The sequence below is a fragment of the Pezoporus flaviventris genome, unplaced genomic scaffold (assembly GCF_033815535.1).
Source record: "Pezoporus flaviventris isolate CSIRO_AGI_PZ_B2104156 unplaced genomic scaffold, CSIRO_AGI_Pfla_v1 ptg000040l, whole genome shotgun sequence".
NCBI lineage: Eukaryota > Metazoa > Chordata > Aves > Psittaciformes > Psittacidae > Pezoporus > Pezoporus flaviventris.
The window spans coordinates 3,971,237-3,983,332 of record NW_026892588.1 but is presented as its reverse complement, the minus strand read 5'-3'; the positions used below and the strand labels follow the sequence as shown (position 1 = coordinate 3,983,332).

Genomic DNA, 12,096 nt, shown 5'->3' with positions numbered 1-12,096 from the left:
CAGGTTATCAAATGTTAGGGATACTGGATTTTAATTTCATGTGTCTGTATGATTCTGTGCCAACTGAACTGGTTTGTGCAGTAGTAGTTGAAATTAGAATCATAGAATCATAGAACAGTTAGGGCTGGAAAGGACCTTAAGATCATCTAGTTCCAACCCCCCTGCCATGGGCAGGGACACCTCACAGTAAACCATGTCACCTGAGGCTTTGTCCAACCTGGCCTTGAACACCACCAGGGATGGAGCATTCACAACTTCCTTGGGCAACCTGTTTCAGTGCCTTGTCACCCTTACAGTAAAGAACTTTCTCTTTATATCCAATCTAAACTTCCCCTCCTTAAGTTTTAACCCATTACCCCATGTCCTATCACTACAGTCCCTAATGAAGAGTCTCTCCCTAGCACCCTTATAGGCCCCCTTATAGGAAGCTGTAGACTGCCATGAGTGGACCCCTCAATTCTTTTCCAAGCTGATCAAACCAAGTGACCTCCAGCTGGTATCTTTATTTAAAGCATAAAAGGGATGGAAAGGAAAATAAATGGTCACATGGACAAGAGGCAACCTGAAGAAGCAATATAGTACTTAGTACAAGTGAATAGGACACTCCAGAATCTTTACAAGAGACTGGGAAACAACCAAGTTTGGGGAAAAGCTTTGGATGTGATGGAAGGAGTAACTCAAGAAACTTTCCATTCCATACAGCACCCTTTGCCCAAAGAAGAAATGGCCTGAAAAGACAGATTTTTTTTTTTTTAAAATAACATAAACTCATTTTTGGCTGAGGTTTTGAGGAATTCAGAGGCTGCATTTGCCTGCCAAGTCATTCATGAACAATAAGGTCCTGATCCCACAATCAATTTCAAACAGTGATACAACTGTGCCCATCCCACACAGCACTTCAATTCTCTGCTCAGAAGCTGAAGGACTGTGGTTTAGTTAATGTCCAATTAACCACAGAGGTCTCGCTTTTTGAGACGTTTTGTTCTGGTCCCCTCATCTCCCTTCCCCAAGATCCCACATGGGCAGGCTTTTGATTACTGTCACCTGTAGCCAGGTTTCCAAAATCCCCATAAAAAGCAAGAAGTGAGGCTTTGGTTCTGCATGTCTCTGTCAAGCAGCAGATGCGAGCATCAAATGGGAACAAAGTGGTGAAATGTTGAGGAGAACAACAGAAGAATCTGATTCCAGGAATGGACAGAGGGGCTGGAAAGGCAGACAAGCCAAAATAGAAGTGACCCCCAAAAGTTAAAGAATAAGAGGATTTGGTACTGAATATAAGCAGAGAACACTAGCTATTCTCTGCTTATACAATAAAGCATTCTTCTACCACAAACATCTGCCGGCTTTAATGGATAGATCTGCTCCACCTCAGAGACAGCAGAGGTCAGATTTGCAGGTGCATGTGAACAGGACACATCAAAAGAAAGAACAGAAAATTCTGAGACAAATAGCATGAAGGAATCCTTCCTTTTGAAAACCATTTATGTGTGTATTGAAGAAGTCAATGAGATATTCCATAGGCCTAAATTCATCATACTCATCTTACTCCTGCTACAAACTCACAAACTGCCTGGTTCAGGGTTCCTGGAAAACAAAATTCTTACTAGAAGGAAGTTTCAGGCATCAGATCAAAAACATACAAATTTTTACTTTTAAAATTCTGGAGGTTTATAAACATTTCCTCCCTACCTTACCCAAAAATTTAAAGGGAACAAATAATAAAGATCCTCTTCCTGTTAATTTCACAACTATTTTTATACCTGAAGAACTACACTGCAATCTATGAACCCAAACAGTATTATCTACTCTTCTCCATAAAGAAAACATGTACAATACTTATTTTGATATATTAAAATATTGACTTGATAAAATTTCATTTTTTGATTTTCAAAGCGCACCTAAGTACTCTGTGCCGTAAGTGCACACAGTGTAGTCATAAAAAAGTAACACTTATTCCAACTAAGATTATCCAAAAAATAACATTTTCTAAGTGACTAGTTAGAACAAAATAAATGCTAAATATATGACCCACACCATTCTCAGAACACAAAGAACAGAATTTGCAGCATGTGGAGAAGCAAAATAGGCTTCAAATTCTGGAGCAAATCCCTGTATAGTGTGCTCCTCACCAAGTAATGCCCTGTCTGCTCTTTCCCCTTATAAATCAACTGTCAATTCAAGGCCTTCAGCAGGCTGCATCTGTTGCAGTAGTAGCACTAAGAGGAAAGGAAAAGTTTCAGGAACCCAGAATCCAGCCATTAGATTACTTTATACCTCAATATGCTGATGAAGTTACCCTATTAATGTCAGTGGTACTAGTAAAGTTTAAAACTGATCAGGTTTTCTGTTTTTTTCTGGACAGTTATAGAAGATGAGAGAAGTATGCACCATCCAGGTAAACACGCAGAGCCTTGAATACCAGAAATTTTGAAGAGAACAGAACATCATAAATTATGAGATAAACTAATCTACTCCAGAATAACTCTGCTGCAGCAATAGAAAGTCCAATGTTAAATGATAGCACTTTATCTCAAATAATGGGGAAAACAGCTGATGTAGAAAAACAAGAGGAAAAAAAATTGGCTGACCAGTATGAAAACTAAGTCTGAAGTCTAGCTAAACACACAGTTGAACACAGCTATCATACTTTGAAAACTATAGAATTTCAGTGTATTCTTAGTGTCTATATGTAGATAGGCCTAGTCCCCAAAATACATTTTAGTTTACAGGTTATTTGCCACATTTTGATCTCCTGCAGCAGGGTTCAGTGAGCATTGGAAGACATTACAACTACTGGTTTGCCGACTTCCTCAGTGAAAGAATCAAACTAATCACAACCTGCTCCCCAACCAGACTCAATTCTTCTTAATTAACATCACTGAACCATGTCAAAAAATACCAACAACAACGAAAAAAAAACACAAAACCACAGTCCAACACTAGATATGAACAGCTCAAGTCTGAGATTTTGGTAGGCTAAAAAGAAGCTGTTATGCCTGATCTACAAAAAAGAATAGTCTGTAGCCACATCAATAAAAGCAGAAGTAGTGTTGTACCTACTGTCTCACTCAGGACTTTCAGCATAGCCAAGAATTTATACGGCTTGCAAACAGAAAATCAAGACAGAAGAAAAGGAGAAAAGGTTAAAATTACAGCTCAGTAGTTATAACTCTATGTTTCTAAATATATAGGCAGTCAAAAGTAAAGCTTTAAAAACAGGGAGGGGGAAATCTAACTCTGACCAGCTGGTTGGTCAGAACCTCTCATGAACAGTGACAGAACAAAGCATCCAGAGCATTACATGTAATTTAGAGAAAGGCACAAAGTATTTTGATTCCAAGCCAGTTTGAACAGTGCAGCCCTACTGTTTATCACTATTTTTAAAACATAAGTATAGGCAAAGAACAGAATTTGAACAAAAAACAGTGTTTGCAAGTGTGAACGGATGAAATGGCTACTGGAAAGACAGACAATAAACAGGAATTAAACCAGCACATATTCACAAACATCTTGTATAATGGGAAACAGCCAGTGTAAATTAATGTCAGCTTCATTTGAAGGCTTTAATTAGCACAAAAACTTCAGAGTGATCATTTCTGGCAGATGGTGCACTTCAACACTTCCTAGGGGAAGGCTCAGCAGAGAGAAGATAGTGACTTAATGTAAATGTGTGACCACACAGCTTCTCCCCAAAATATCCAATGCTCTACTCATGGAGAAGTTCATACCTCACATACAGGGCAAAGACAAAAATAACTCATCTCTGTCTGTTAAATGCTAAATTTCTCATACACAGACTTCTATCAGTCAAGTGTATTTCCTAAAAAGTCTGTGTTGGACACACATGAAACATGAAAGGCTTTAAATGAGCATTTTACTCTACAAACTACATAAAAATCAATAACCTTATTTGTAAGAAATTGTGTCTAGCTTTGATTTTACTACTGTGCTATATTATTCATCCTGAAATTTGTATTAAGTTCCTCCAAAGCATCATGAAGAGAACACAAACAAACAAAAAACCCAACAAGGCCAACTTTTGTGCAAATTTGGATCCTATTTCTGGCCTCTTGACAGTTTACAATTTCACACCAGAGCTGTTATTAAACTCGATTTCACTTCATTTTTTTTCCAAAGCATGTTTGTTTCAACAAGAATACAGGCTGGATTTTTCCCCTCATACTTTGGAGGCAATACAGGAACTACCAGTATTGAGAAAGGAGTATCTTTTTTCCTTTCTTTTTTTTTTCTTCACCATGCTTTTATCAGATTGTGACAATCACATCTTTATTATCCTGCTTCTCTAGGGACAAAACATTGAAACTATCATACCACCTGCAACTCACCACAAAGCAACTTTGGAACTAATGACCCGTTTGACAGTGGGGTATCAAAAATATATTTCGCATAATTTAAAAAACAGAAGTGGCTACAGGCAGCAGAGGGAACCACTTCCTGCAGGACAACTTGCTGAGAGGAGGACTGTGGCAAGAGGTCAGTATTTATTAGTCAGAATCCACATGAGAAGAAACCCTATGAATAGCCTAACCATGGAAATAGTCTTTGTTGATGTTTATTCTATACTAAGTACTGAAGAAGACATGCAGCAGCCCTCATGACTACAGAATGGATTTGTGTTGTCTTCTAAAAGTACTAACTTCAACTCAAAACCCTAACTCTAGGAAAAGCCTCCAGAACGTGTCTTATGCTTCATCTTTCTTCTTCTTTCCCTGGTTTGTGGATTGGCTTATTAATAATGAATAGTATACATGCAGCCCTATTGAAATTCAAACAAAACATAAGCTTTTGAGAAAGCTTATATGAGAAACATGTCTTTTGGAATCAGATTGTTAGTTTTTATGAACCTGTTAGTTTTCCTTTATTATAAAGTTTAGGAACACAGAATACTATAGCTGTCAGCTGCCAGACAATCCAAGCGGCAATTACTTGTTCTGCTACCTCTTGCAATGAAACAGACAGCACAGTATCAACAGAGCGGAACCGAATTGTGCTTTATAATATTAGCAAAAGATCCTTAGCTCCATCCATTTTCTTAACAACGCTCAGAAATTTCTTGCATCTCTACACTGAGGTAGCATTTAAGTAAGATCATATCTGAACCAGTACCAGACCTACAGAGGCAACTGCTACCTTAACCCAAGACTACATGGGTACTGTTGACAAGCAACTGAAATAGTGCAGAATGTCAAAATTGGCTTTTGACAGCTGGCTTCATCACTACAGTCAGACCTGCTGTGATAGTGGTAGTTCTGCATTGCTTTTAGATCTTGTTTATTGGATATTGGACTGCATTAATGAAAAAGCATGAAAATGCCACAAGTCTGTTACACTGGAATGACAGTCAAGGAGAACCATAATTATTCAAAGGCACAGGTAGTTCCAAATAACACCACTTCTGTTAAACCAATGTAAGTTCAAGTTTGTGCTTTTAACAACTTGAGGCTATGACTCATGATCTACCCGATTTTTGCCCAAATGTAGGTATGACAAATCTTCCTAATAAGGACTGCAGACTCATGATGTGCTTGGTCACAGGAAAACTGAAGTGAGCTAGATATTTCCTATATTTGTTTATTTGTAATTAATTATGCCTTGTAAGTCTAAAACATTAAGAGTGCTTTTGTACATCAGAATTTTATTTTTCCATGTTAATCCTGAAGATAACCATGGAAAATCCACAAGAAATTAATAAAGACATATTATTAATAATAAAGACATATTATTTTTGGTCATTTAGATCTAAAAATCCTGAGACAAAATAATCCTACAAATAATTATATATACACTTCACCTTGGCTACAGAGTAATGTAATCAGGTAGCTGTAAGACAGAATAGAAGTTTCTGGAAATCAGAAGAGTTCCATTAGGAAATGATACAATTCATCATCACTTTCCTATTCGTGCCTTGGCTTATTTTTTGTTCACAAAATTGTGTATTTAGAGATTATATTACTCATTTTGAACTACTGAAAATGTATCATAGTTATGTTTTCTAAATTGATCAAACTTAAACTATGACATGCCTGAGTCACAGTTCAGCGTAATCGGATCCATGTGCATATGAACACTGTAATCCCAATGACCATTAGTTCTGGCTCACTGACATGAAATACTTGGGTTGAACAATCCATCATAGAGAAGTTTGATTAAGATGTGTGGTCACACTAAGTTTTGTAAACAGCATTATAGTAATGAAACTGATTTACTCCTGAGTAAGAATATCCATGTAACTTTATACTATTTCATAAGTTCCTACACTGAAATTAAAATATTATGGGGCTTTTTTTGATGTAATTCTGATAAGGGAACATGGACTTCCCATACAATTAATCGCAGCCAATTTCAACATGTCTGAGTAGTAGAATATATACCTTAGCATATATGGCAAAGTGCTTACCACAGGAGAATCAGACATGCTCTCCTGATTTTCTTTTAAAGCGTACTAATAAAAAGTGCACAGTCATCCCAAAACTACTCAAAAAGTCATGTATTTGCTGACTGTCATACTGGTAGTGTCTTTTGCTCTAATACAACTGGGCTGTTAGGTCATGCAGCAGAATGTATAAAGTTTCATTGTAAAAATTAAAGAAAGCAAAAGTTAGAAGTTGCTACCGCAGCATTCCATGAGTGTCTCAGCAAAGAAATTAGAAGATCAATCCAATTGCAACAGCGCTTGCTGCTAGGACTCAAAAGACACAAATTCTATTAACAGCTGCACTAACAACATTCTCTTAATCTCTTATTATTTCAAAAGCATCATATTTTAATTCTGATCAGGCCGAACTTCTCTACATTTTCCACTCAAGCATTCTGTTCTAACACTTACTGCTTGTGCAAAAGTGTTCTTTACAGGACAAGGAAAGTTACCAGTTAAAATTGCAAATATATTTAACAGGGAGCCTTTGGTCTCTGAAGAAAAACCATCTCTTGCAAATCATGTTCAATAACTCCTCTTCAGAAGCAAGACATAAGATAAAACTTCAGTGCGTACTTCCATATTCCTTCCATAGCAGCAGCCGTGGCTGCTTGTGCTCTCTAAAAGTATGCAAGTCAAAGAAGCAAAGTACATTAAAAAGCCAGTTCACATAAGCAGGTCCATTTCAAATATCAGTGACAGAGGAACCGAGGGACCGAGACCCTTTCTTCCTTCAAAGTGAATACAGTACAGAGAAGAAAAATTTTCAAATGAGAAGAAAGCTTGATCCTGTATGTCACAAGCAAAAAGCATACAAAACTCACTCTACACACACAACCCCACATAAATAGAACTGTCCTTCCATCACAAGATTTGAGATCAAGAGTGTTATATAGTGATGGACACAGCAAAACTATAAATCCTTGTTCAGAAGCTGTAATTCGGTTATCTTTTCTCAACCTTTAATGCTGTCAGCCAATTAACCTAACACTCTCACCTTTGTGCCTTTATCTGATCTACTGATTACAGGGAATTTTTCTTGTGTTAGCTGGGATTTTTCCCATTTTATAGACCTCAATATCAGAACAACAAAAAAGGACATTTAAAAAATAAAGTACTTTTTGTGTAAGTAATGAAATATCAGTGATGATAATAAATTCATAAAAGAAATGCTAGCTATGAGAGTGTAATTCTTTCTCAAGAGTCACAGATATTATAACCAGGAAGTCAGGCAAGAATAATAAAGAGGGGTAATTTGCCATTAACTCATTGTGTACACTGGGTTTCACTGAAATCACTAGATCCCACAGAAGTGGGATCTCACATGCCTTAAACAGGCATGAGTATTTAGCAGCCCATATACTGACTGATCTTGCTGCAAAGGAAAACTATTTTAAAAATTGAGCTATTAAGAATTTCTCAGGATTCCTGAAATCTATGCATCAGACTCACTCCTCACCCTCCTCACCCCTCACATGTTTCACCCTATTTTTTGTTTGGCTACTTCCATCAAGACCTAAATTGAGTACTAGGCAGAAAAATCAACCTCAGTTAAATGCAGAGTTATAATAAACAGCTACACCTATAACTGGACATTTAGCAGTCTAGAAAAATACAAAATTCTTATGCTAACACATGTAAATTAAGGTTTTACAAGGTACCTGGCATGGAGTTTGTTGCTCTTCCCATTTTGCAGGGGGTACTCTTCTATAACATCCTGCACAAAAGCTGGCTGCTGCCGGTGTGGTCTGGTGTGTGGCAGTATTCCCATGTGGCTAAACATATCACAAGACCTAGTGGGAACTGTCCCCTTCTTCTTCCTGGGAAGAGTGCCATGGATGGAGACATCTTGAAAAGAGCCTGAGCAATGCTCAGTTGGCAAAGGTTTAGTGCTCAAAAGGTCCATGGAAGAAGCTAATGAGAACTGGTGGTTCACTGGACCATCTCTGGGAAGACTTGAAAATTTTCCTGCAGCTATCATGTTTGGTTCTGAAAAAAAAACCAAAAATAAGATTTATCATAGCACATCAGTGAACAAAGCCCTCGCTTTAATGGAAGTTCAACAGCATGACTAACAAAGGCTTCTAAATTTTAACTTCTGCTTTGCTCTGAGGCAGACACCTCAAGATGTAGCCTATATTATAATCCAATCACATTGCTCTAACTGCACATGAAGCACTCGTGTATATTAACTTTTAGACATGTGAAAAGTCACAACAAAAACCAACCAATCTCAAAACACATGCAAGGGCAGGCAGACCCTGAGCAATTCTCCATTTTCATCCACAAAGTTGTATTTTTTCTGCTCCTTTGCATCCTCTGAAGACTCAGGTGTCAACTTAGACTCATTATCAAAAAGCAAAGTTTTAAGAATATTTTGCCAAAAAAAAAAATAAAGTACACTACAGCTTGATTTGAGAGAGTATGTTTCTAAATCCAGTAGTTGTCACACTGTGAGGTGAAAAAACTGTTTCTGAAGAGTCTTACCCAAGTAATAAATCTAGCAAAGAACTAGTCACATTTCTAACAGGCTGTAAACTAAAGGGTTCTACCCAGAGATAAGAGCAGGAGCAGATTACCGGAATTCTCTTCCTCAGCATGCACAGCCTGCTGGCTTAAATTGTTGTTGACATTAGGGATTTGCATAGCTGTCAGTCTCTTGTATAACCAATTACAGCCTGCCATACAGTACAGGTTTTTCTGTTATCGTGAGCAGAAAAGCTTCATGACACTAACACTTCAGGCACATTGACAAATTGCTGCGCTGTTCCTCACTTGCTGCCTTGTGCTCACTTTATAGTGTTATATTACAGAAGACAGGCTGCCTTATCCTATCTGGTCATATTAGCATGCAAAAGCCACTCTACGGAACATACCGACAGATCTAAAGGTCAATCAGTTCTATGATATTAACCTACGTGGTACTCAACCAGGTGCAGCAGAGATAGATATGAAATCAGCAAGCAGAAGAGCTTTTGGCAATAACATTTATGGACAGGGAGAACCTGCTCTGACCTTGGTCAGGTTTCATGCTGGAAAATAAGAGCAGTACCCTGAAGGCCCAGCAGCCTGGAAGTCAGCTCGTTACAGCTGCACAAGAATTCCTTTGGGTCTGGGGAACGTATAGGTGTTACAAGGAACGCAGTTGCCTCTGTAGCCCTCCTGTTCTATTCTCCAACCTCAGCATCACAGATGCTTTCAAAGTGTTGCTGCACTGAAGCTAAAGTACTTCTATACCCAGAGGTCATCATAGCAGGTTTAGTTTCAGAGTAACACTAAAGCTCATTTCAAATTTATGAAAGTATTCTGCTATTTCGTGTAAGCTGCACTGCAGATATTCACCGATGGGATAAAGCTTCAGACTTTAACAACAAATGCCTTTCCACTTCTCCTTTACTGAAGGTCCTACAATAAATATTCATTAAATTATAAATAGATTATAAATAATATTTAGATATTATATTTAAATATTATGATAAATAATATTTAATTTTTTTTTTTTACTCTTCCATTTGCCAAGACTCTGTCTGAGCACCGCTACTACATACTATAGTAAAAAAGCCTCTGGAAATAGCACCTCTGTCCACAGAATCTGTTTGACTTAGGTCAGGTTTCTTGTTGAAAAAAGTAGAAAAGAGTTCAGAAGTTACTAAGGACTAACATTTTCAGTTACACAGATCCAAACAGACTTTAAAATACCAAAGAAGCCAAACTACACTCTCACAAAAAAATAAAGCCATAAATTATCATATGGGCCTTGATGTGAAATACTAAATCACCCCTCCATTTATCGTGCATTTTGAGGACATAGTTTCTGCTGGCTAGTATTAAAAATATCACATAATTATGTTCAAAATAATACCAGAGTGCTGTAAAGTCAGTTTTGCCTTACAATTGTTCTAAGCAAAGCAACTGGTCCAGAGATAGGAAGATCTAAAATGCAAATGCTTACCACAAAACTACAACGTACTATAGTTAAAAGCAAACTGACAGACAGATCTTGTTTCCAGTAAATTCAGCTTTCTTGTTAGAGAGGTATGATAAAAAGTTACCTCAAACAAAAGCTGGGGGGTGAGGGGGAAGCATCTTGGAATTCACACAGTCATCTGAAAATTCAATTTTGTACTAAGGCAACAAACACCATTTACAGAGTCTGAAATGGGAGGATAGCTTGCTCATACTGCACAAACGTTGTTATTCTCCTTTGCGGGGCCGCTGAGATTCTAAATGTAATAATCTTGCCTTCTTATTGGTTTATAAAAATCACCCTCAAACCTCTGAACTCTGTCTAGTAAGTGCAGGTTATCCAGTCAGAAGGATTTTTCTTAGGCTTTCCTGCAAGATTACCACCACTATGCTGAAATAGAACATGTGGTATTTCATGCAATGCCAAGTGGGTATAAACACAACCAATGAAAGTTTGAGTTTAGTAGTTGATATGCTTATAATGACAGTAAGCTGTCGACCACCTCATGTCTCAGGATACATAAAAAAAACTGAGAATTCCCTCTCCTAGCCAATGGTGGGATAATTATTATAGAAATCCAGTAGGTTTCCAATCCAACAATCCGAGATTTCAGCAAATAAAAAATGACCCTCTGAAGTAGAGCATTTTCCATTTAACCTGCCTTCCTAAGAAAGAAAACCAAACACTCTCACTTATACGCTACTCATTGCGCCTTCTAAGTCACTCAGTAGCTCTCCATGATTTACAAACTCAATACCCAATCCTCAAATTCACACCTGAATTTTGTTTTGAGGAATCAAGTTAGACTTCCAAAGTTAATATGAAATACCTAAATTCAAGAACTTGCAAGACACTTGGCAACAATTACATGCGTCCAGAAGCTCTGATAATATTCTGAGCAATCCTCCCTGCAAAACCCCTAAGAAAACCAAACCCAAACCAACCTCACCCAACCAAAACCCAACAACAACAAAAAAAAACCACAACAAACCACAACCCCAAAAAGCCCCAAACAACAGGCCTGCTAACTTCTACCCTTAAATCTATCTGCTTGGCTATGGGCTGCTGTACTATGTAGTCCTTATAAATGTAAGCTGAGAACTACAACAGTTAGCTCAGTAACAAGAGTCCTGCCATTGTTGTACATAAAGAGTCCTGCAGTGTTGAACATAAACACTGCAAGGAGGGAGCCTCTTCAGCTGAAAACTCTGGAATGTCTCAAATACTTCAGCATATGATTCAAAGAATGTTTGACTTTATTAGATACAGAACCCCTGAAAATTTTAGTCCCTAAGAGACAGTGTGCTTTGAACAACTGCCATTATGCAATCACCAGTGGAAATGGCAGAAATTATAGCAGAACTGAAGTTTAATCGTACACATTCCTATTTGTCAAAATGGAGCATCTCACAAAACAGAGTCCTTTGGAAGTCATTTGAGTTTACCCCAACTAGGTGCAAACAAGACTGACTCATGCCAATACAATGTTAAAAATGCTAGGTGAATTGGTATTTATGTATAGAATGGCATTTCTCTTTCTTCAGCCTGTAATTTCGGCAAGTATATGGGAATGGAATCGGCAGGAGTCAGATTGTGAATTCAGAGAACTGAAGGGCATGACAGATTTCCAGGTAACTTCTGATATATTCTAGTTTTTTGTTATGAATGAAGGTGAGGGAATACAAACAAAAGG

At 37.7% G+C, this 12,096-nt stretch overlaps 1 protein-coding gene across 2 annotated transcripts in view; it reads right to left on the bottom strand.

Moving 5' to 3' along the window:
• The window catches only part of BCAR3 (BCAR3 adaptor protein, NSP family member), a 91,204-nt gene that overhangs the window by 47,894 nt on the left and 31,214 nt on the right, over positions 1-12,096 (bottom strand). For both annotated transcript variants that reach the window (XM_061465490.1, XM_061465488.1), the window contains exon 2: positions 8,098-8,425. In XM_061465490.1, coding sequence (XP_061321474.1) covers positions 8,098-8,425 — 328 coding nt within the window. The remainder of the gene's footprint in view (positions 1-8,097; positions 8,426-12,096) is intronic.